Here is a 26,649-nt window from a genome sequence, read left to right as displayed (position 1 = left end):
AGCTCCTACTTTTACAATATGTTTTGAAATATGTAAGATAATGCTGTGGTGCCCATCAATACTTTGTGGATGATTCTTTTGGGTTTCATTATTAGTATGTATCCTGGTTGTGTATGCTAGAATTACAGTAATCAGTAGTGCTAATTTTTGTTCTGCATGGACTAATAAAGTATGAGAATTTCTAAAAAATTATAAATGAAATGGTTATGTTTGTCAGTGTATCTAAAACAAATGAAAATGCTGCTCAAACCATAACAGCTCGTTGTTCTCCACCAGGCTTAAGCGCAGTGCACACTGCAGTGATTGCAAACAGCATGGGCTGTCTTCGACAATTAATATTAGTGAGGGCAGATGTGGATGCCCAGGAGCGGAAGTCAGGGAGAACCCCTTTGCATTTTGCTGTTGAACAGGACAACATCTCTCTGGCGGGCTGTATTATTCTTGAGGTGAGAATATACAGATGTTATATATATACAGTCATGGGCAAAAATATTGTCACCCCTCTATTTCTGTTAGATAATGCACCACTTCGCCCAGAAAATTGTTACAATTACAAATGTTTAGGCATTCTCATGTTTATTTCTTTTGTATTGTATTGTATTGGTATAACACAAAAAAGTGGAGAAACAAAAAAACTAATTTGACACGTGTGTCTGTCTGTATGTATGTATGTATGTATGTATAAAATAAAATAAGTATTGAACACGTCACCATTTTTCTAGGTAAATATATTTCTAAAGGTGCTGTTGACATGAAATTTTCACCACATGTCAATAACAACCCATGCAATCCATACATACAAAGAAACCAAAACAAATACGTTCAGAAATCAGGTTATGTGAAATGAAATGGAATGACACAGGGAAAAAGTATTGAACACAGAGAGAGAGAGAGAAGTGAAAAAAAGGCATGGAAAGCCAAAACACCAGCTGAAATCTATCAGTAATTAGAAAGCAACCCTGCCCCTTGTCAGTGCAAATTAAAATCAGCCGGTTCAGTCTCAACTGCTGGTCTATAAAAAGGTGTGTCATTACCAAGGTGTCACACAAGAAACACCCCATGATGGGTAAAAGCAAAGAGCTGTCTCAAGACCTTTGCAACCTTATTGTTGCAAAACATACTTGTGGTTACAGAAGGATTTCTAAACTTCTGAATGTTCCAGTGAGCACTGTTGGGGCCATAATCCGGAAATTAAAAGAACATTTCACCATAAACCAGCCACGACCTGGCGCAAGATTTCTGACAGAGGAGTGAAAAGAATGATCATAGTTGTCCAAGACTCAAGGACCACTTGTGGAGAGGCTTCAGAAAGACCTGGAATTAGCAGGTACAATTGTTTCAGAGAAAACAATAAGTAATGCACTGAACAGCCATGGCCTGTATGTACGCTTACCAGGCAAGATTCCATTACTGAAGAAAAAGTATGTTGAACCTTGTTTAAAGTTTGCTGCACAACATTTAGACAAGCCTGTGAAATATTGGTGGAATATAGTCTGGTCAGAGGAGACCAAAATGGAACTCTTTGAATGCCATAATACACACCATGTTTGGAGGTCCAATGGCACTGCACATCACCCTTAAAACACCATAACAGTGAAGTTTGGAGGTGGGAACATCATGGTGTGGGGCTGCATATGGTACTGGCAAACTTCATGCCATTGAAGGAAGGATGAATGGAAAAATGTACCAAGACATTGATAAAAATCTGCTGCCATCTACCAGGGTGATGAAGATGAAACAAGGGTGGACATATTAGCAAGACAATGATCCCAAACACAAAGCCAAGGAAACTCTCAAATGGTTTCAAATAAAGAATGCTAGAATGGCCCAGTTAATCACCTGACTTTAATCCAATCGAAAATCTATGGAAAGAACTAAAGATCAAAGTTTATAGAATAGGCCCACGGAACCTTCAAGATTTGAAGACTGTTTTGAAGAATGGGCCAAAATCACACCTGATCGACGCATGTGACTAGTGTCTCCATACAGGAGGCGTCTTGCAGCTGTCATTACCAACAAAGGATTTTGTACCAAGTATTAAATACATTAAGTTAGCGTGTTCAATACATTGTAAGGGGTCCGAGCTCTATGCTTCTGTATGAGTGTGAGTCAGCAGTTGCTGCTGCTCTGTGTCATTGAGCTCACGTCGGGCTCTTTGCTGCCACCTCTGGCAACTTCCTGCATGTGCACACCTCATGTGTGCTGCCTTTACTGTATCCTGGACTGCAGCTCTTATCTGTGTGTCAGCTTCATGTGGAAACAAGAGCTGGGGCTAGGAAGACCACCTTACAAGTGAAGGGGGGCTGTATATGTGTGTGTGTGTGTGTGTGTGTGTGTATACATGTCTGTGTGTGTGTGTACATGTCTATGTGTGTGTGTACGTGTGTCATATATACACATGTGAGGGGGGCTGAGAGCGTACAGGTGTTGGGGGGGGCTAAGAGCGTACAGGTGTGAGGGGGGCTAAGAGCATACAGGTGTGAGGGGCCCCACAATTAAATTTCTGATGGCTGCCCTGCCTGTGTCATTCCATTTGATTACTAATACAGTGCCTTAAAAAAATATTCATACCCCTTGAAATTTTCCACATTTTGTCATGTTACAACCAAAAACGTAAATGTACTTTATTTGGATTTTATATAATAGACCAACATAAAGTGGCACATGTACGTGTGTGTGTGTGTGTGTGTGTGTGTGTACATGTCTGTGTGTGTGTCATATATATACACATGTGAGGGGGCCTGAGAGCGTACAGGTGTGGGGGGGCTGAGAGCGTACAGGTGGGGGGGGCTGAGAGCATACAGGTGTGGAGGGGGGCTAAGGGTGTACAGGCGTGAAGGACAAATAAACAGGTATTTCTTCAGGATAACAAAAGGTAGAAATCTGCAACAACGTTTTTTACAATCCCTGCAATGTACATTGATCACCCAGAGGGGAGTGTTTTTTTTCTAAACAAAAGTGGAGTAAGTACTTTATAAGTACACTGTTGGACATTCAGACTGCTGATCAACAGTTTGGTCTTTCTGATGATGTCCAGATTCAGGGCTGTCTAACTTTGAACTGCATTTGTCATCACCCCACAACCGCTTTATCAGTCTGTGCTCTGCCTTCATTTCTGAAAACTAATCTCTTTTAGGCTGACACTGGCATTAAAAGCAGACATTTGATGGGCGTTTTTGACTCGTCTTTAACGCTTGTGAAATGCCTGTCTAACGCCCATAATAAAGTTTGACTTCAGTCTAACTCCCCCTACTAAAGCTTATTAATGCGACTCTAACGCCCATACTAACACTTTTAACGCATTTAAGAGAGCGATATTTAGTCGAGTTTGAACAAGTCCTTAAGGTATGGTTTGTTGTGCCTGATCTGGCCACCGGTGTATTAACTCTTCTACTGTCTATTGATTGGTCCGACCATCTGTTTTGGAATTTACACCCCTCTAGCTGTCCTGGGTGTATGGTGCTGTCAGAGTGGGTCCACTGAGCTCTTTAGCATTATCAATTAGTGGCTCTAATATGCTGCAGATTAATAATCTTAAAGCCTCCAATATTCACTGTTAAACAGATGGCCTGTGCAGTATTTATCAAGCCCGTACTTGCAGCCACCACCATAAAGGCTCCAGGGCTGGCAGCTACAGCTAGTGTGAAGAAGACACGTGGGTCTTGTCCATATTACCAGTTTATTTTATTATTTGGATACAAACTAATACTTTTGTATTTGGATGTTGAATTTTTTTAACCTTTAGATACAATAAAGAGATTTTTTTGAACACATGTGGGAGTTGCAGGTCAACCTATCACACTCCAGTGTAAAAGTAGGTTTCCTTTTTGGGCCATACACAACATAAATGCTGTGTTATAAAAAAAAAAGGAGTAACTCCTTTTGCTGTTGCTGTCACTGGCACGTGGTTGGTCTGTATTCTTCTTTTCCCTCAATATTTGCTTCCTTCCCACAGGGAGATGCCTGTGTAGATAGTACAACGTATGATGGGAGCACCCCGCTTCATATAGCTGCTGGCAGAGGTTCTACAAAACTCACAGCTCTCTTGAAAGCAGCAGGTATGCTAATATCTAGATTTTTCCCAAGGTTGTAATATCATGTTGCTGTTTGAGGAGTGGATGATGTTTTCTATCGTATTTTCCAGCGTATTATACGACCTTTTACACGTAAAAAAAATTGCCAAAAAGCAGTGGTCGTCTTATACGCCGGGTCAGCTGCTCAAATGCCTGCTGGATGTGTGGTAATACTGTATGTAGCTTTGGCTACATACAGTATATACCGCTAAGCCAATCCCGGTGAGCGATGTATTCAAATGAATACAGAGCCTGCTTGGATTGGAGTGACAACCTCTGGCAATCTGAGCAGACTACATACAGTAGCCTGCTCGGATTGGCTTTGAGAGTCAGAGAGGCGCGGGCTGATGATGTTACAGCCTCTGTCAAACCAAGCAGGCTTTGTATTCATTAATAGAATACATTGCTTGTTGTGATTGGCTCCAGCAAGAAGGAAGAAGGATATGGCTCCAGCAAGAACGAAGAAGGATATGAAGTGTCGGAAGCCTCGGAAGTGGGGGTTGTCTTATACAGTGAGTACAGGCAAAGAATCTTAAAGACCTGTAGAATTAGGGGGTCGTCTTATATGCCCGGTCGCCTTATACACTGTGAAATACAGTATGTATGGATATTAGGGCTTCATTTATTAGAGTGCTAGAGATAAGACTCATACTACTTTGTAGCAACCATTCAAATTTTCATTCTCCACCATTTTCTACACAGCATTGAATATGATCAATGACTGATTAAAATTTCAAACACTTTGATTAATTTTTCACATATGGAAAAGTAAATAATCCAGAGAGATCTCAGTGAGTTAGTACATCTGCAATATACTGTATCTACTCTGGTTTTATTATGGTCCATCAGTAAGACATGGGGGATGAGGTGTTTTGTTTTTGTAAAGGTTTTAAAAAGTTTTACTAGAGAAAAACCTGAATAAAGACCTTTATTAGAATAAATTTTAGATAAAAGTAATTGTATGAAGAAAGTTTACATGCACATGGCTAAATTCCTGTCATATACAACTATACTATATGTACAACAACCCTTTAAATTCCACAAAAATATAACAAATTAAAAAGTGATAAATGTATATATTGTGCTTTATCTACTCATCTTTCAGTTGATTATTAAAGGTACCAAATACTCTGGTGGGAAAATGTGCCACGAATACTGAATATATAAAAGAGGGGGAACCAATGCGCAAAACCACAACTAACCTAGGGTAACCTAACTAATAAACAAAGTGTATAAATAAATAAACAAATATATGCAGCAGCCACTACATGAAAGTGCTCACGCACCAATCAGCATATAAGAAAGAGGGGGTGTAGTGGCGCTTGCAGTAAATAAATAAATCAAATAGACAAGAAACGCACAGCAACGTGTGATAATGTCCAAAAAAATGTGTTCCACTCCAAATTCCTCTTTACAGTTAAAATCTTTGAACACCAGCAGCAACAGCAAACGGTTCACAGACAAACGAAATGACAGACAGCTAATCTCCGCTCTCGGCCGCAAGCGGAAATGACGTCACCGACGGCACTTCTCCAAAAGTGCCGTCGGTGACGTCATTTCCGCTCGCGGCCGAGAGCGGAGATTAGCTGTCTGTCATTTCGTTTGTCTGTGAACCGTTTGCTGTTGCTGCTGGTGTTCAAAGATTTAAACTGTAAGTGATACTATGTGTTATTAAATGTTATTCCTACCTACTACACTATGGAGTTTTGCTTTATGCTTTATTGAGAGCGGCTGGGACCTTATGTGATGAAAATTACCTGGGACCTTATGTGATGAAAATTACCTGGGCTGCCCTGGATCCAGAGCTATCCCCTGCTGACCTTCATATTACCTAAAGGCTCTAATTAGCCTTTCATGAGGTGAGAGGCTAGTATTTACCTTCTGATTCTGCACTACTACACGGAATGGATCGTGCATTGGATTGCAGCATCATCCTCTAACCTAGCATTATTGCACTTTTTGGGAATTTTTACATCAAGCACTTTATTATTTATTCCACGTTCACTGTGATACAATTATCCTGTTTTTTGCATGGGAATTTTTTTGGGACACTTTGATTACTGGAACATTATTTATTTATTTGGCACATTTAATTAGTGCACCTAACTGGAACATTATTTATTTATTATATATTTATATTTTTTAGGCACAGACTTTATAGTGCACGTACTGTCATTTGGGTTCACCCTTTTACTACGTTTATTTGTGGTTACATGGATTCACTCTTACAAATGCAATTATCCACATTTTGCTTCATTATATATGATTGTGTATGAACTCTAGACATGGAGTCATAAATATTGTTTGGATCTCATTATCTTCACACATCCCCTCCTTCACATCATAAGTCATTGATGTGAGAGGATTATAAAGAGGAATTTGGAGTGGAACACATTTTTTTGGACATTATCACACGTTGCTGTGCGTTTCTTGTCTATTTTATTTATTTATTTACTGCAAGCGCCACTACACCCCCTCTTTCTTATATGCCACTAATACTGTTGTGGATATTGGGGCCCATATACATATCTTCTCCATCAACAAAATCTTAGCGACCTTACTTGTTTAGCATTATGCTGAGTAATACCAGTTGGATATACAGTATCTCACAAAAGTGAGTACACCCCTAAGAGCTGGTTCACACAGGGGCGACCTGTGAGGCGACTCAGCCGCCTGACAAGTCGTGGTCCGCAGTAGTCAATGGAACCGTTGTAATAGGAGCGATGCAAGTCGCTCCAACTTAGATAAAGGTTCCTGTACGACTTTGGGGACGACTCGGGACGACTTGCATTGACTTCAATACAGAAGTCATTTTGCAAGTTGCCTCTCAAGTCGCCTTGCCGAGTCGCCACCAAAGTCGCGCCGCCTGTGTGTGAACCGGCTCTCACATTTTTGTAAATATTTTATTATATATTTTTATGTGACAACTATGAAAAAAATAAACTTTGCTGCAATTAAGAGTAGTGAGTGTGCAGTATAAATGTGTTGTCCCCTCAAAATAACTCAACACACAGCCATTAATGTCTAAACCGCTGGCAACAAAAATGAGTACATCCCTACTTGAAAATGTCCAAATTGGTCCCAATTAGCAATTTTTTCTCCTCAGGGTCATGTGACTTGTTAGTGTTACACGGTCTCAGGTGTGAATGGGGAGCAGGTGTGTTAAATTTGGTGTTATCGCTCTCAAGCCCTGTACACACAGGCAAGAATCCCATCGGAAAAAAACTGTTGTTTTTCTCTACGAGATTCTTGTCAAGCTTGACAGGATTCTTGTCTAGCTTTCCTTGCATACACACTGTCAAGCCAAAATCTCCTTGTTCTAAAACGTGGTGACGTACAACACGTACGACTTCAGTATAAAGGGGAAGTTCGATTCCAATGGCGCCACCCCTTGAGACGATTTGCGCTTTTCAGTCTTCGTGCTTTTCAGTCCATTACAGCGTGATGAATGTGCTATCTCCATTACGAACGCTAGTTTTACCAGAAGAAGTGCTCCCGTCTCATACTTGATTCTGAGCATGCGTGTTTTTTTAAGCATACACACAACACACGGTTTTCTCATCGTAAAACAGTCCAACAAGAATCACGACAAGAAATTTTGAGAATCCCGACGAGAAAATAGAGAGCAGGTTCTCTATTTTTCTCGTCGAGATTCCAGGTAGTTTTCTTGACAAAAAAACATACACACGAACGGTTTTCTCGGCAAAAAGCTCTTACAGCAGTTTTCTTGCTGTTTCTGGCCAAGAAAACCATGCGTGTGCGTGCTTCACTCTCTCTTACTGGACACTGGAAGTTCAACATGGCACCTCATGGCAAAGAACTCTCTGAAGATCTAAAAAAAAGAATTGTTACTCTACATAAAGATGGCATAGGCCAGTGATGGCGAACCTTGGCACCCCAGATGTTTTGGAACTACATTTCCCATGATGCTCAACTACACTGCAGAGTGCATGAGCATCATGGGAAATGTAGTTTCAAAACATCTGGGGTGCCAAGGTTCGCCATCACTGGCATAGGCTATAAGAAGATTGCCAAGACCCTAAAACTGAGCTGCAGCAAAGTGGCAAAGACCATACAGCGGTATAACAGGACAGGTTCCACTCAGAATAGGCCTCACCATGGTCAACCAAAGAAGTTGAGTGCACGTGCTCAGCGTCATATACAGAGGTGTCTTTGGGGAAATATAAGTATGAGTGCTACCAGCATTGCTGCAGAAGTTAAAGGGGTGGGGGGGGTTAGCCTGTCGGTGCTCAAACCATATACTGCACACTGCATCAAATTGGTCTGCATGGCTGTTGTCCCAGAAGGAAGCCTCTTCTAAAGATGATGCACAAGAAAGCCCACAGACAATTTTCCTGAAAACAAGCAGACTAAGGACATGGATTACTGTAACCATGTCCTGTGGTCTGATTAGACCAAGATTAACTTATTTGGTTCAGATGGTGTCAAGCGTGTGGGGCGGCAACCAGGTGGGGAGCACAAGTTTGTCTTGCCTACTGTCAAGCATGGTGGTGGGAGTGTCATGGTCTTGGACTGCATGAGTGCTGCCGACACTGGGGAGCTACAGTTCATTGAGGGAACCATGAATGCCAACATGTGCTGTGACAAACTGAAGCAACCTGTGAAGCTCTGGTGAACTCCATACCCAAGAGGGTTAAGGCAGTGCTGGAAAATAATGGTGGCCACACAGAATATTGACACTTTGGACCCAATTTGGACATTTTCACTTAGGGGTGTATTAAATTTTGTTGCCAGTGGTTTACACATTAATGGCTGTGTGTTGAGTTATTTTGAGGAGACAGCAATTTTAAGCTGTACACTCACTACTTTACATTGTAGCAAAGTGTAATTTCTTCATTGTTGTCACATGAAAAGATATAATAAAAAATATTTATAAAAATGGGAGGGGTGTACTAACTTTTGTGAGATACTGTATACGTGTCGGATTCTCCATATGTACTGTATTAATGGAAGATCCAGCAAAAGGATAAGATAGGTGTCACTGCTACTGAAAAGAAAGCCAGCCAAGTATAGTCGCTACAGCAAACAGAAAGCCTCCTAAAGGAAATTTAGGCTAGTGAGATAACCCAACAAACACTTTAATGACTTTTGGGTAAATTTACACTTGGGACCCTTACACACGGGGCGGATCAGTAATGATCCGCCCCGTGAACCTTCGCTTGCTCAGCGGGGATCGCTCCGTTGATCCCCGCTGAGCCGGCAGATGACAGGGCGGTCCCCGCACACTGTGCAGGGACCGCCCTGTCTTTTCTCCGCTCTCCCCTATGGGGGGATCGGATGAACACGGACCGTCTGTCTGTGTTCACCCGATCCGATCCGCCAGACGGATGGAAAAGTAGGTTTTTCCTCCGTCACACTTTGGCGGATCGGAGCGGGTCGGATGTCAGCGGGCATGTCACCGCTGACATCCGCGGCTCCATAGAGGAGCACGGATCGCCCATTCAGGTCTGCCCAAAAAACTGGCAGGCGGACTTGAACGGCCCACCGTGTGAAAGAGCCTGTTAAACATACATGTTTGTGAGATATTTTATGAAGATTTAGTATTTTTTTTATTTATATTTATGCTTGTTATCTAAATGTGATCTAGTTTTTATGTTAAATTAGTAATGATAGCCTTGTTTTTTTACCAAATAGTACATATACTATATATTGCCATATCTTTATTGAACAAATGGTCAGGGTGTTCCAGGAAGTTTATATAAGGATGTAAACTGCCCTCCTAACATATTTTGGTTACAAGCTCTTTTTAAACAGATTTCTGTTTGTGCCTTGTGACTAGTAGGGAGTTGTAAAGGAATTCATAAAGACTCATCATCAGAGTCATCGTCAGTTAACAGTCAGGCAGATTGTTTACAAATGAAAGGAATTCAGCACCATTGCCACTCTCTCTAGACGTAGGTATGAAACAATAATCAGAGTACACTATACAGTCTTCAGACAGATGACTCTGATTGCAAGAATTTGATGCGTTTGATAACATTTATTTCAACCATAAGAAAAATACTAAACCAGTTCAACCATCCTTTCAAGAAAAAAAATGATGGAACTATCAAATGTTACCAGCATTATTTGTTAAATAAGATTGTCTTTGTATTATCTTAGATGATCAGATCACATTTTTGTAGGTATTAATGTTATTGTATATCTTATTTTATTGCTAAAAGGTGCGGACTCATTCATTGAAAACTGTGAACCACTATATAACCCTGAGGACATGGATGAGAATGATATAGATGAAGGCATTGTTCCTGGAACAAAACCAACAGACATGGCAATCAATGACGAGGTTAATTGCTGCAGTGATTTGCATTAGATATTTCTCTATTATCATTTGACATTTCTTTTAACACACCTGGCTAAACTTTTATTTTGCAATATCTGATTTGTGGCCACATAAACCACAGTGGATTTAATTAAAGGTGCTGAATTGTCCTTGGACAGCACATCACAAGACCACCCTGGTGTTTACTAAAATACCAAAATAATGCACTTTGCAGGCCACTAATTTGACAATTGAGGTGCAGTCTGGTGTAAATTCTTCTCTACATTTAACTGATTATTGTAGCAGGGATTCATTATTCATATGTATTTTGTAGTGTATTAAACGAAACAAGCGCGTGTGGTTTGCAAAAAACAATAGATTTAGGGCACTCATTGACTGTTGGTCTGTGTTTGTGCTTGGGTGTGCATGTGTCAGGTTTAACATAAACCATTCGGCCTGTGTATACAGCAGCCTGTCTAACAGAAGCCATTCGAACGACCAGCTTTTAGCGAATCGGGAAGTTGGAAAACCAGCATTCGATCAGTGCTTGCAGCCAATGGCTGTGAGCGCTCATCAGTGTTTTATGGCAGGGGCAGTTCCCCTGTCAGAACACAATTGCTCAGCGGGGAAGATCGCCGCACTAACATCTCTTAGTACATCGACCTGTCTCTTTTTTTTTTCCGGTCAGCCGGCTGGGTTGAACGAAAAAAAACTCCCTGTGTGTACCTAGCAATACTTTCAGAATACCTTTTATTGTGAATACTATTAGGTTCACTTTTCAACCAAATGAAACATGCAGAGCTTTGGTGCATGTTGAACAATATACTGTAAAATTTGTAGTAATTACTGCAGCTGCATTCATTATAGAGATGTTTCCCTAGTAACTTGTGCATTGAATTGACATGAATGGGAGAATTTAGGTTAACACATGCAAACCATTTGGTTTATTATTTTCAAAGTGTACTGCACGGAATTGGTGAGAATCGGCACCTACACCTTTCATATAATACACTTGGCCAACTGTTTTTAATTTTATTTTTATTTTTTTACTACATGAAACACTGTCTAAATAGCTTACAGGATGCTTATGTATTCTGAGAGGAAGACTCATGCCTTGTACACGCGACCAGTTTTCCTGATCTTGTGCACAAGGCATCAATGTTATTATCCCTGGCTCAGATACATTAGCAGGTGAAGCTATGTACTCTTTATTTGGTTATGTTTCACTAGAGGTCCTGAAAGTGCACTCATGTATTGTCTGGCTTTATTTATACTGCTTTACATGTAAACAGACAGTTCAATAAGCTCTAGTGATGTGCTACTCATGTCTTTTTTTTTTTAAATGTCATTATTATATGTTACAGGTGCTGGAAATACTGAATGGAAAGCCATACACAACAGAGTTTTCGTCCGCTTGCCCACAAGGTATATTATCTGTATTTTATCCAGCATTAATAATTTCCAGTGTTACATAATAAAGTTGATCATCAACTAATAGTAAAAAGTCCAGCAAACTAAATACACAAATGTACAGTAACTTAAAGGAAAACAAACTCTAAGGCCTCGTACACACGACTGTTTTCCTCGACAAAATCCTTCAAGAAACTTGATGGCAGAGCTTTTTTGCCGAGGAAAATGGTCGTGTGTATGTTTTTCGTCGAAAAGTTCTCTTTTTTCTCCTCTGGAGTCTCAATTTCGTGTTTCTCGTCGGGCTGGTTTACAACGAGAAACACGTTTGTGTGTATGCTTAGAACCCCGTGCATGCTCAGAATAAAGTATAAGACGGGAGCTCACAGGAGCTGCGGTGGCTCAACGCGATTGGCACTGCACTGATAAGCCATTCACCTCTGCAGTTAGGGGTTCGGATCCCGGTCTCGGCTACATGTAAATTGAGTTTGGTGGTCTCAGCCCGGCTCCCGGTGGGTGTGCTGTGCGAGGTAAGCGTGCGCTTAGTACGCCCACCCCCCTCCCACAAAAACCACCACACTTACACGCACTCGAAATTGGGTTAACATGCACGCACTTTGACCACGCGGTCTCTAAAAAAGAGAGGCGAAGGACTAACGGGGCTGGTTGAGCGGGCAAATCCTCTCACTCCCTTATAGGGAGTCCCTCTGCCCCGTTGGGCTTCAAAGCGGAGCAGGTAGGGCGGGCTGTGTGGGAGGACCCCCTCACACACCTGCCATTGCCACCCGGGGCATGGAGAAAGGTGGCAGATTGCCTCTGGGGGTGGCCTGCCTACTCCCAACTCCTGCAGTCCGGCTCCTCTCTCAAGTACACGTACAAAAATACACTTAAAAAAAAAAAAAAAGATGGGAGCTCACCTTCGGTAAAAGTAGCATTCGTAATGGAGATAGCACATTTGTCACACTGTAACAGACTGAAAAGCACGAATCGTCTCTCACCAAACTTTTACTTAACACGCAGTAACATGAGATTAGTAAAAGCAGGCCCAAGGGTGGTGCCAGTGGAATCGAACTTCCCCTTTATAGTGCCGTCGTACGTGTTGTACGTCACCGCGTTTGAGAACAATGAGATTTTGTCTTGACAGTGTGTACGCAAAGAAAGCTTGACAAGATTTTCGACAAGCCTGACAGGAACTTGTCAAGGAAAACGATGTTTCTTTTACGACGAGTTTCTCGGTCGTGTGTACAAGGCCTCATGGTATTCATAGATATTTACATAAAGTTTTCCATATATTTATGCAACCTAAAGTGGTTCAAAAGCCTTAGTTTTTTTTTCCTCTATGCATTCTGTGCATTATGGTAAAAAACCTTCTGTGCTGCAGAATCCCCCCAGCCCCCCTTATATTAACCTGAATCTGATCTCGATCCTGCACTGTGCACAAGAGCAGCGGCACCCTCCCTCCTCGCAGGGCCATTGGCTCCTGCTGCTGTCAATCAAATCTCATGGCTGACGCAGGCAGTGCCCACACGAGTACCCATCTTAGCAGGCGGCTTGCAGGGGGCTACTTGGAAGGGGGAGGAGCCAGGAGCACCAGTGGGGAACCCAAGAAGATGAGGATTGGGCAGCTCTGTTTAAAACCATGGCAGTTTTGGAGTGGCATTGACCCGATTATCTAGCTATTACAATTTGGCCCTTGTAAAAGTCACTCAAATCCTTACACTTTCCAGCCTTTTCTGCTTTCAATACAGCAACTTCAGAGGCAACATGTTGCTGATCAATATATCTTGCCATTGTCAGGAGTTGATCAATGTTATTCTTTTTACCTGTCAGTGTTCATAATGTTATAGCTGATCAGTGTACCGTACCAAGTTAAAGAGGCATTTACTGCTTCAGCCAGGGTGAAAATACTAAATATCTTAGCAGATTTATTATGATTGAGTCGTTTGCAACGTTACAGAACTGAATTACACCAGTTAGGGGCAAAGTGCTAATCCCATATGTTTATGTAGGAGACTTGAAAGACCTCAGTGAGGAGACGAAACAGAAGCTGTATACCTTGTTACAAAGTGAAGACACGGACAAGAACTGGTCCACTTTGGCACAAAACCTTGGCCTGGGAATACTGAACAATGCTTTCAGGTTAAGTCCTCAGCCTCCCAAAACCTTACTGGACAATTTTGAGGTAAGCAACATTTAGTTTAGAGTAATTTATTTATTTCTAGACCAGCATATCTTGAAATGTTTGTAGAGCTGAGCTGTTACCTTATTCAGCAGGATATGGGTACATGATTTCATGCCTAAAATGTAGCCGGCTGCCACAGTTTAAGAAAGTTTAGCGATTGGACAGGATGAACAGTGTCCTAGTGTCCTAGCACCGTCCTAATTTCCCTTTTAAGTTGCATGGAAAGGAAGAAAGCAAGAAAGAAACTCCCTGTATGCAACCAGTAACAACCACATGATTATATTTCAGTTTCTTTGTTTAAAAAAATAGATAAACATAAAACACAAAGGTATGTATCATAAAACAGTCCTAATAAAGCACTATGATAGCCGCCCATGCTCCCGATAAAGTTGGCATTGGACCACATACTTTGTTGACACTAAACTCTGGTTGACATTTTTTTTTTATCTCAAGTATGTATTCATAACTCGAAAAAAGTACCTCCTATCGCTCTCCTATTTTTTTTTTCTCTCTCTCTCTCTCTCTCTCTCTCTCATCGAGTTTCACCCTTTTGTGTCAAAACGCACTAGCTCTGTGAGTACTTCTTGGACTTTTTGTCATCTGCATCTGGCAACTGTTTCTCAGATTGTCATGGCTGCAACCTGGTCTTCTGTTCACAGTTACTCCAAGTGGATGTTAAGTCGTCATCTAATGCCAGGTTTAGGCATAAGGTCATTCAGGAATAAGGAAGATACACAGTTTTTTATTTGTTTTTTTGCGGGGTTGTTATTGTTTTTTTCTGTTGCCCACCCCTGAGTTGGACTGTTTATGGACAACAAAACAGTCTTTAAATTCATGTGCCCCTCAATTAATGTAAAAAATTGATCTTTTGCATTAATTGTAAATATCATTTCTTGGAGTTTATTGAAGTACAGAGGGCCCACCCCTCTGTACATAATCATGTTTTTGTTACTGCATTTCCATCAAACTCAAGCATGCTGGGAGTAGGAGGGATTATATAAGGCTGGCCACTGCTTTTTTGTTTGCCTGTATCCAAACCCTCCTGTAGGCCACAGTTTACCCCAACATTCTCCGAATTCCTGTGTCCTAAGAACGATAAGGAATGGACTTCATGGCAAGTACAACATATATATATTGCTACTTTAAGCGCATTTGTTATGTTGTAAGACATAACACATTATGACTGATATTTTGGTTGCATGTACTGATACCTAAATACTTGTTCACGTGTTTCTTCCAAAAACTTTTTTTTATCACTGTGTAACCCAAACCTGTACATTTCCGTTTACTGAAAGCAGGAGCACAAGTGGCAATAAAAGCTGAGATTTATTTATGTGACAGGTATGTTTTTCTTTTCTGGTAGGTATCTGGAGGAACGATCTCCGAACTTTTAGCTGCCTTAAAAGTGATGTCATTCACAGAAGCTATTGAAATCATTGAAGAGTCACAGCCAAGCCATTCTGATGTATCCCAAGAGGATGATCCTTCTGCTGAAATCTCTCAGGAACAAGGTGATTGTGGTATGTATATACAGAGGGCAGCTTTTTGGTTGTTGTAAAGTATTTAGTATGACAGCTAAACAGAAAAAGGGTACGGTAAGGTACATACAGTCTTGATTAATCACCTCTAAACATCCATAATGTGGAAAAAAAAGGGGGGGGGGATTTGGATGTATATTTCCTTTAGTGCCCATTATAAATGTCACTCTGGAAAACACCCTCTTGTGCCTGCCAGTATGCCCATCAGTAACTGATCTGAGTGCAACAGTGTGAACCTAGCCTAAAACTAAACAATTTGAAGGTCTCAAGAAATGGGATATATCAGTTTTTTTCAAAATACAGTACAATATACAAAAAACTATGCTAATTAAGTACCACCAAAAGAAAGCTTTGTACATAAAAAAATTATATAAATTTATTTTCGGTATGGTGTTGTATGACCCAATAATCCAAACTGAAACCACTGAAAATTGGCCTGTCAATGGAGTGGTATATACAGGCTAGTACACAAGTGGTTAGGGAACATGTATTTGTGGCAGTTATTAAACCAAAACTATACAGCTATTCATTGGTTATCCTTACTTCTCAACAATGAAGTCTCTTGGCCTAACCATAGGTTTTGACCTACAAAGTAAAGACATAATGTGCTAGTATGAATCGCATACTAGCACATTATGTGAAACGTACCTGAAAACGAAGCCCTCCACCGATATGTTGTCACTGCTAGAGACCGTATCCATCTTCACTCGTCTTCGTTTCCAGGGTCTGCGGACTCCGGCTGTGTGAGCCGCCGGTCACGGCACAGGGCTCTGAAGGAATGGCACGGGCAGCCGTTCCTTCAGAGCACATATGCCAATGACCTCATGGGCTGCATATACAGTAAATATCTCCTAAGCGGTGATGTTTAGGAGATATTTACAGTACCTATTAGGTAAGCCTCACCTATAGGTACAATTAATCTATGGGATTTTACAACCACTGTGTCAAATGCTCACGTAAGAAAATGCAATGTCATTCCGAATTTTAGAAATCACAAACCTTTTACAAAACAAATCTCACTATCGCGCTTATTTGGGTCTTCATTAAAGGTCTGATCGTATATCTGAATGTTATGCTAACATAACATTTATAGAGTAACAAAGCTGTTCTAAATTAAAAAGCAAGCCTTCTCTTTGAGCGTTACTTTTTTTTATATACTACCGTATTTGCCGGCGTATAAGACGACCCCCTAATTTTCCAGCTAAAATGTTGGTTTTGGGATATACTCGCCGTATAAGACGACCCCCTTTTTATACTAGTCTGTCTGGAAGCTGAGGGGTAGCCAGAACAACCGCTGACAGAAACAGGCTTTTTTCCCGATCTCACTGTGCCATTACATTACATTACATGCCTCACGGTGCCATTGCCTATCTCATTGTGCCATTATACATGTCTCACTGTGCCGTTATACATGCCTCACTGTGCAATTATTACATGCCTCACTGTGCAATTATTACATGCCTCACTGTGCCATTGCCGACCTCACTGTACCATTCCATTCCGATCTCCCTACCTTCTCCTGTTTGCAGAGTATGTCAGACGGCAGGCATCCATTATTCAAAAGCCGCGCCTCCTCCTCAGGCTGTTCCATGATAGGCGGAACACTCATTTTCCCAGCAGAGCCTCTGTTCAGTGTTCTGCCTATCACGGATGCCCTCTGGTCTGAGGCCGAGGATGAGAAGGCATCCGTGATAGGCAGAACACTAAACAGAGGCTCTGCTGGGAAAATGAGTGTTCTGCCTATCAAGGAACAGTCTGAGGAGGAGGCGCGGCTTTTGAATAATGGATGACCGCCGTCTGACAGACAGGTACCGGCGTATAAGACGACCCCCGACTTTTGGGGCATTATTTTACATGCAAAAGGTCATCTTATACGCCGGAAAATACGGTATATATATATAAAAAAACACACTTATGTTAAATCTTTTTAAAGCCTCTGTGCAGAGCTGCTGTGAGATGTGTGTGCATCCACTTCGGAGCTGCATACAGGCAGCCTATAGAAGTGGATGCACACACAGCACTGGTACAAACACAAAGACATGCCAAAGTTTGACATGCAGGCAGAAGCAGGTGCACGGATCTAAATGCAGAGCCTCTGGCTCATCTGCTTTTATGGGCTGCCTGTACGCATGTTGGAGGTAGATGCACACACATGTGCCAATGGCTCTACACAAAGGATTGTTTCAATTGCCCATCTGAATGAGCTCTTAGCAGCAGATTTTGATTTTGTTAGATTTTAGGGGACATATGCCATCATGCCCTGTCTATCCCATGAAAAATGATGTATGACATGTTGTGGTGGACAACAAAACCTAGATATCACTGAAAACGAAAACTAAAAAGGATCTTGGACTCAATGATCTCATATTGAAACTGTTGCCGTGGCTTAGCAATAAGCAGTTATTTTTCTTTGCACAAAATAAGCAACGAGACATCTGTACATCCTCAAACTTGTCACTATGCTGCCTAGACCTGTCACTACCTTCTCCACACACTAGATTGTGTTAGTGCACATGTGGTCAGCTGCTTTTTGTAGTAAACAGCAGCACTCACACAGAGCAGCAGTGGCGGCCCATCCATAGGGGGCACCCAGGCGCCACCCCCCCCCCCCCCCCCCCTCCTGTAGGCACAAAAAAAAATGTCCTTTAACAAAATCATATTAGGCGCCGGACACCAGTACCCTAGGAAGCGCTACGTCAATGCAATCACAAGATTGCAGACGTGGCGCTTTATTTGCTGGCTTTTATCCCGTCTTGCGGCGCATTGCAAAATGCCGATTAGCTTCCCGTGCGTCCCTGGATCCACTATGGGCCCCCGAGAGCATTGCTATTGCTGTTACTTCCGGGTTTCGTCTTACAGATGAAAACCGGAAGTGGTGTCATGTGACAGCTCCGTTCTTTACACTGCCCGAGCGGAGCTGCCAAGGTAAGCAGAGCTGGCCACCATGCCTCGTGTAGTGTACTATGCAGTATCTGTCTGATCGACCCCAAATAACTTGTCAGTCATCAGCAGTGCACTGGAGTTAACCTGATCCCCACCCATCCACCTCGGAGCCTGTTATTGTAGTTACACTGCTGGGACTTGTAGTTCTCCATCTTCTCCTGGGGCTCAGGTGCATGCAATCCACCATCTTTTTCCAGTTTTTCTCTCACTGCTGGGACTTGTAGTCCCATAGATGGTGGATTGCATGCACCTGAGCCCCAGGAGAAGATGGAGAACTACAAGTCCCAGCAGGTTATACATACAATAAGGCTCTGAGGTGGATGGGTGTGGATTGCATGCACCTGAGCCCCAGGAGAAGATGGGGAACTACAAGTCCCAGCAGGTTATAATATAAGGCTCCGAGGTGGATGGGTGTCCGGACATCCATCCACCTCGGAGCCTTATATTATGTTATATTATAACCTGCTGGGGCTTGTCATTCTCCATCTTCTCCTGGGGCTCAGGTGCATGCAATCCACCATCTATGGGACTACAAGTTTTTAGCTGTTGCAGGGGATAGGCTTTTCTACTCAATAGTTGCTTTAGAAAGAGAAATGCAATTTTCTTTGATGCACTTTGAATGTCTGTGGGCGATTTAAACTGAGGGTTTATTTGTGCATTAAAGCGGAGTTCCACCCTCTTTTTTAAGTCCTGTGCATCGCCTGCTCCTGTGTCACCTGAAACACATTTGGCACATTATTTTTTTTTTGGTTTTAAAACTCACTGTGTTGTTGATCATTGAAAATCGCCCCGCCGCGGCGGGAGGCTGAGCTACCCCCCCCCCCCCCCCCGCCGCCGCTATACCTCCTGGGAGATCAATTCCAGCATTAGGATTCTCGTCCGTCGAATCGCGGGGCTCTACCGCGCATGCGCGAGTGCAAGCCGCACTTGAAAACCTCTCTCGAGCAGGCAGAGGGGGGCGGGGGAGGAGGCAGAGGGGGGGGGGCGAAGGCGGAGGGATGTTAATAACACAACGGCCCCGCCCACCCCCACGCCCAGAATGCACGCTTGTGCTGTATTATAGATTTGAGGGGGCGGGCAGAGGTGGAGAGTTGCTGGGAGGGACAGATACAGCAGAGCTTGGCGAGGGGGGAGGGGGGGCGTGCAATAGCAAGTCACCTGTGCAATGTCATGTACCCCATACAAATAATTGTTCTGCCAGCAAACGCAGCCACTGTACCAAACACTGTGCCCATCAAATGCATCCACTGTGCCAAACACTGTGCCCGTCAAATGCATCCACTGTGCCAAACACTGTGCCCATCAAATGCATCCACTGTGCCAAACACTGTGCCCATAAAACGCATCCACTCTGCCCGTCAAGTGCATCCGCTGCGCCCATCAAGCGCATCCGCTGCGCCCATCAAGCGCATCTGCTGTGCCCATCAAATGCATCCACTGTGCCAAACACTGTGCCCGTCAAATGCATCCACTGTGCCAAACACTGTGCCCGTCAAATGCATCCACTGTGCCAAACACTGTGCCCATCAAATGCATCCACTGTGCCAAACGCTGTGCCCGTCAAACTCATCCACTGTGCCCGTCAAGTGCATCCGCTGTGCCCATCAAGCGCATCCGCTGTGCCCATCAAGCGCATCTGCTGTGCCCGTCAAATGCATCCATGTAGCGGGGATCGATGCGGTGTGCTGCAGTGTGCAGGGACCGATGCGATGTGCCGGGGCCGATGCGGGGTGCCGGGGGCCGATGCGGGGTGCTTTGCCAGGGCCGATGCGGGGTGCCGGGGTCGATGCGGGGTGCCAGGGCCGATGCGGTTCCCACCATCCCTGTGCTGTGCTGAGTTCCTGGGTATGTACTTCTGCTGTGCTCATTATGAGGGGTTCTCACCATCCATGTGCTGTGCTCATGAGGGGTTCCCATCATCCCTGTGCTGTGCTCATGAGGGGTTCCCATCATCCCTGTGCTGTGCTGAGTTCCTGGGTATGTACTTCTGCTGTGCTCATTATGAGGGCTTCCCACCATCCCTGTGCTGTGCTGAGTTCCTGGGTATGTACTTCTGCTGTGCTCATTATGAGGGGTTCCCACCATCCCTGTGGCTGTACTCCTGCTCTGCTCATTATGAGGGGTTTCCACCATCCCTACAGCCCCGGGAAGTCAGCACAGCACAGGGATGGTGAGAACCCCTCATAATGAGCAGAGCAGAAGTACAAACCCAGGAAGTCAGCACAGGGATGGTGGGAACCCCTCATAATGAGCACAGCACAGGGATGGTGGGAGCCCCTCATAATGAGCACAGCACAAGGATGGTGGGAACCCCTCATAATGAGCACAGCACAAGGATGGTGGGAACCCCTCATAATGAGCACAGCACAAGGATGGTGGGAGCCCCTCATAATGAGCACAGCACAAGGATGGTGGGAACCCCTCATAATGAGCACAGCACAAGGATGGTGGGAACCCCTCATAATGAGCACAGCAGAAGTACAGACCCGGGAACTCAGCACAGCACAGGGATGATGGGAACCACCCCCTCATGAGCACAGCACAGGGATGGTGGGAACCCCTCATAATGAGCACAGCAGATACTATTAGTCCTCTTTAAGCGTCCAGATTTTTAAATTCATCATAACGAATGTTGGTAATTGTTATGAAAAGTGAACGAATCTAACGAAAATTCGTATTTCGTACGAATCCGAATTGAGTTTCGGGCACGAAATAACGGCTAATGCGAAACGGAACTAAACAAAATGGATTTATTGACAGTGCATATGTCTGGTATATGTATACACACCACATATATAACAAGAGATATATATCATCTTGTCATGTAGATATATCTGCACAGGAACAAATTATTTATTATATTTACTGGTTCCTGGAAGGAGGAGGGGAGGAGAGGTTTGCATAGATAAGGGGCGGTAACTTCCTCTGACACTCCCGTTGCTATTGAAACCTGATCTGAAACCATTACATTGCTTGTGTAGCACTGAGCATGTGCGAGTTTTGCGAGGCTGAAATCCAGGAAGTCATACAGTCTGGCTTCATGATGCCCACACTTAAGATGGCCCCAGTCAATTTCTGTTTTATAAAGTGTCTAAATGCTGTAACAACCTAACAAAACGGACCTTAGTTTACAGACTAACTGTAGTAGAATACATTAAGCTTGTGTATTACAGGGGTTTTCATATTTAAAAAGTTTTATATTTAAAATTGTGGCCGGAACTCCGCTTTAATGCAGCACTGCAGCATTGATTTTATGAGCACAATAACGTACAGTATATTCCCTGCAGTTATAAGCTGCAGTATTTAATCACCTGAGAAGTGAGGCTGTTATCTGAAACATGAACTAAACAGCAGATTAGGCCGTTTCTCTGGAGAATGAACTTAAATTATACATTTTTATAGCAGCTTTGGCTGAAATGATCTGATACAGCATTAAATGGGATCATACAGGAGATTTCTTTGACACTTTTAAATTTTGTAATGCTTCCACATGTGTGGGCAACAGGTACATGAATTTGGGGCAAGCACCACCTTCACAGGCACAGTGAGGCCAGAGTGTCTATATGGACAAACCGACAGCGAAGCAGCTGAGGATTTTTGAAGTTGGGTGGGCCGAGTCAGATGGGGATTAAGACACTAGTTCCCCATCAGCAAACAGTGAGTGTATCAATAGCTAATAGACAGTGTTTCTGGCTATAGAATCTGCCTGCTGTCAATCACAAGAAAAGGGTGGACCTGATATAAAAAGCTAGTGTCTCAGCTTCCCCAACTGTCAGTGTTAATGTCTGCTGGGAGGCTGTCGTCTGTAAAGCCAACATCAACAACCAGTGACAGTTTAGGAAGGGAGGGGGTAGCAGCAGCAAACATACCACCTGCTACACAGCCTACAGAGATAGGCATTCTTCTTGTCTCTGTATGTCAAGTTACTCTTGGTCCTAATTACCTCCCATTTTGTTATCTACTAATTTACTAAATTATTTTTGAGCTTTGTGCAGTAATAGCACCACTCTGCACCCCCCCCTACCTTTGTTCCCCTTAAACCCCACCACACACACACACACATCAGTTCCCCCTCTGAACCCCCCCCCCACACACCAGTTCCCCCTCTGTACCCCCGTACATCTGCCCCCCCACACACACACCAGTTCCCCCTCTGTACCCCCGCCCCCCCCCCCCACACACACACCAGATCCCCCTCTGTACCCCCCACACACACCAGTTCCCTCTCTGTACCCCCGCACATCTGCCCCCCCCCCACACACACACACCAGTTCCCCCCCCCCCCCACACACACCAGTTCCCCCTCTGAACCCCCCCCCACACACACACACACATACACACACACCAGTTTCCCCTCTGAACCCCCCCCCACACACACACCAGTTCCCCCTCTGAACCCACACACACACACCAGTTCCCCCTCTGTACCCCCCACACACACCAGTTCCCTCTCTGTACCCTCGCACATCTGCCCCCCACACACACACACCAGTTCCCCCTCTGAACCGCCCCCCCCTCCACACACACCAGTTCCCCCTCTGAACCCCCCCCCACACACACACCAGTTTTCCCTGTGAACCCCCCCCCACACACACACACACACACCAGTTTCCCCTCTGAACCCACACACACACACCAGTTCCCCCTCTGAACCCCCACACACACCAGTTCCCCCTCTGAACCCCCCCCCCCCACACACACACACCAGTTTTCCCTGTGAACCCCCCCCCCCCCACACACCAGTTCCCCCTCTGAACCCACACACACACACCAGTTCCCCCTCTGAACCCCCCCACACACACACACCAATTCCCCCTCTGAACCCCCCCCCCACACACCAGTTTCCCCTCTGAACCCCCCCCCCCCACACACACACACCAGTTCCCCCTCTGAACCCCCCACACACACACACACCAGTTTTCCCTGTGACCCCCCCCCCCCACACACACACACCCACACACCAGTTCCCCCTCTGAACCCACACACACCAGTTCCCCCTCTGAACCGCCAACCCCACACACCAATTCCCCCTCTGAACCCACACACACACACCAGTTCCCCCTCTGAACCCCCCCCCCACACACACCAGTTCCCCCCTCTGAACCCCCTCCCCCCTACACACATATCTTTTCGCCCTCTGTAGCCCCCCCCCCCCCACACACACATATATCTTTTCCCCCTCTGTACACAATGCACTATAAACTTGACAGCAAAGTCCATTTTTTTATTTCATGTGACCGGGTGCAGCACACAGCGTGCTACCTGTGCTTACACTATATACCTGAGCCAGCGTCCGTGAAGGCTTTACTCAAGGAGAGTGGCGCTGCTGCCTGTCCTCTCCTCTCCTGTCTGCCTGTCCTCCGCTCCTCTCAACAGATCCCCGAGCGACCAGGAGGAGGGGGGGATCGAATATCACGGCAAGCCCGGACTGCAACACTTCCGGCCGGCTGCTCCTTGTCGTCCCGGCCGGCTCTCTCCCCTCATCTTCTTACTGCCGCTGCTACAGTGGAACTGCAGGCTTGGGATAGAGTGGTGAAAGTGATGTCTTAACCGGCGCAACCGCCCCCTAGACTGGCGCCATAAAGCATGTTTTTAAAAAATGCAGATTCTGGAGGTATTTTAATACTCCTAATCCCCAGCGAGTGGCTTGGGATCCGGATTTTGCCGCCCCCCTACCCTGGCGCCCTAGGCAGCCGCCTGACTTGCCTATGCCTAGCGCCGGCCCTGCTGACACTGGCACTCAAAGTCAGGACTGGCTGTGGGGTAAACAAACCAAAGGAAGGGTCTACTTGACCTTTTCCTAATATAGGTGTCACTGTGCACGGGAGTTAGGTGTCCTCAATATACCTCCAACAGGAGATGTGGATGTGCTTACATGTCCATCCCTTACACCCCCATACCCTCACTATGGTATGATCTACTTCCTGTCTAATGGTTCTTGCTAATATCAAATCTGTTTTCTGAATGTACATGATGGCATTTAATAAAACTTGTAATCATTTTAACAACCTTAGCCTTTAAAACAGTGGTTCTCAACCTGGGGGTCAACTGATGATTTGCCAGGGGTCACCAGATCCTGGGCTGTTCCTGAAGCCCGCACCACTCTCCCAGCCTTCTTGCGGCTGCCCAGCAGCGCTGTCTCTGGAGCCGGTGGCCACCCAGCTAGGCTGTTCCCGGAGCACATAGCCGCCCACTCAGCCTCTTCGCAGCCACCCATTCAGTTCACAGCATGGCTGGGGGGCAGAGACTAGAGATCCGCTGATTGGTGAGGATTGTGAGGTGGGAGGGGCTGGAGGAGACCCTATCTCCTGATTTCAGCATAGATGTCACTGCTACGAGACACCACAAAGTCAGACACAGTGGGTAACACTACCTGTGATTATAGTTGCCATTAAAAGTCCCCACTACAGTTCTCAGATCAGCAGATGACCTTAATCAAGAGCACCTAAGTTGGTTGATCAGAACTCCCCCCAGCATTGCCACTCATCCCATTCCCCCTCCACCAAAGAGTTAGAGAAGGAATTAAAATAGAGAATATATGGAAGTGAGAGGAAAAGAGTGGGAGGAAGAAAGAAAAAGGGAGAGAAAAAATAAGAGAAAAAACAAGAAAGACAGCTAGAAAGAGGGATGGGGGAAAAACAAGAAATTAGGATAGCGAGAGATGAAAGGGAAAAGAGGAGAACAAAGAGAAAGAGTGCTACATCCTAAAATGTACCATATGAGGTTTTAATACTGTATGATTGGAGGGGACTCAGGGAGCACTAAATTTCCATGGGTTAGGGGCGCAAATTACTTGTCTTGCCTTGGGTGCTGACAACCCATGCTACAAAAATAATTTTACTGTTAGGGGTCCCCACAACTTGGGAAATGTTATCAAGGGGTCACGGCTCTAAAAGGTTGAGGAGCACCGCTTTAGAAGAAAGACATCATATTGTTATTTTGTCTAATGTGTACAGTACTATAATTAAACCTTACCATATTTTTGTTTGCATAGATCATCATAGAGGACCATCTGATGAGTACACGCAACAGTATAATGACAGTTTGTGTGACAGCGGAGTAGAGACATCCTTCAAAAAGCTGAGCCTTTCATATTGTGAACTGCAGAAAGCAGAGAATGAACACTTGGCCCCTCTTTCTGAACTCATCTGCAACAACTGATGTTCACACAGAAAAGACTAAACTTTTAGGCATATTTATAGTATGGTAAAACACTGGTCTCACAAGGAATGTCAATGTTACACAAAAAATGCCAGCAACAGTGAGAAAAGGCTGGTGTGAATGAAACGTAACGACTAAAGGTGTTAAATCCGCATCCTGATGCAGGTGCTGAAGTAGCCCATAGCCCACTGCTATGGGGACCCATACTGTCTGACTCCTTATCCTTAATAACTTATCTAAGCAACAAAAGCACTTAAATATGAATGTATATGTACTCCAAGCTTTAAGCTGCAGGTGGGAATGTCTGCTAACACTGTAGTGACATTGCATCTTTTCCACACCTTGGTAAATAGTGTAGAAACCGCAGCCAAAGACATTGGTGTCTCACACCCACATCCTCCTTGCACTTACTAATTTAACAGGCCAATCGATTTTCTAGCCTGCTTAATTGGAGATTTGTTGAATCTTACTGGGTGTTGCACATAATGTACAAGTAAAAATATACAGACTTGTCTGCATATTATTTTTTACACTCGAGTAGAAAATATTGAACTTTAAATATATTTACATATTGCTGTGGGTTAAATGTCATGTCTAGTAATCAGGTCTTATTTTAATACAGTATAAATATTATATATTTTAAGTAATGTCTTTTTTTATTGTGCCTTTTGTAATAAAAAAGATAAAGGCAAAAAATGGTTGTCCATTTATTTTAACATGTTCTTTTCTTATTATCCAAGATTGCATGTTTTATATTTATAACTCGAAACATTAATGAGCTTGAGGCACAGATCAAGTAATATCCTAGTATGCTTATTATAGGGTAGACAATGTATAGCTCTTGAGTTATCAATGTTCTTTCTTAGTAGTACCCAGTTGTGTTGGACCCTAAAAAGACCTCAGAAATATATTCTGACCTCCTACTGTAGTGCTCAGGCACAGATATTATTACATGGATTATTGGCCCTTAAAAGCTCTTTTGGCCATCTTTCCCCTGTGGGTCACAGGAGGGCCTTAGTTCTGCACTCCTGTGAGCCAGATTCAGCTGACAGCGGGCTAAAG

At 44.0% G+C, this 26,649-nt stretch overlaps 1 protein-coding gene across 5 annotated transcripts in view; it reads left to right on the top strand.

Moving 5' to 3' along the window:
• The window catches only part of NFKB1 (nuclear factor kappa B subunit 1), a 175,527-nt gene extending 149,824 nt beyond the window's left edge, over nucleotides 1–25,703 (top strand). For 4 of the 5 annotated variants that reach the window (XM_040329919.1, XM_040329905.1, XM_040329908.1 and 1 more), the window contains exons 18-24: nucleotides 277–446; nucleotides 3,956–4,058; nucleotides 10,259–10,380; nucleotides 11,721–11,781; nucleotides 13,773–13,945; nucleotides 15,309–15,465; nucleotides 25,421–25,703. In XM_040329919.1, the coding sequence (XP_040185853.1) occupies nucleotides 277–446; nucleotides 3,956–4,058; nucleotides 10,259–10,380; nucleotides 11,721–11,781; nucleotides 13,773–13,945; nucleotides 15,309–15,465; nucleotides 25,421–25,587 (953 nt within the window). In that variant the 3' untranslated portion in view covers nucleotides 25,588–25,703. The remainder of the gene's footprint in view (nucleotides 1–276; nucleotides 447–3,955; nucleotides 4,059–10,258; nucleotides 10,381–11,720; nucleotides 11,782–13,772; nucleotides 13,946–15,308; nucleotides 15,466–25,420) is intronic. The other variant, XM_040329914.1, reaches the window with a different exon arrangement.
• Nucleotides 25,704–26,649: the final 946 nt, after the last annotated feature.

This window comes from Rana temporaria, chromosome 1 (genome assembly GCF_905171775.1).
Source record: "Rana temporaria chromosome 1, aRanTem1.1, whole genome shotgun sequence".
Taxonomy (NCBI): domain Eukaryota; kingdom Metazoa; phylum Chordata; class Amphibia; order Anura; family Ranidae; genus Rana; species Rana temporaria.
The sequence above is the reverse complement of the archived record's forward strand: the minus strand, read 5'-3'. Positions and strand labels throughout refer to the sequence as shown.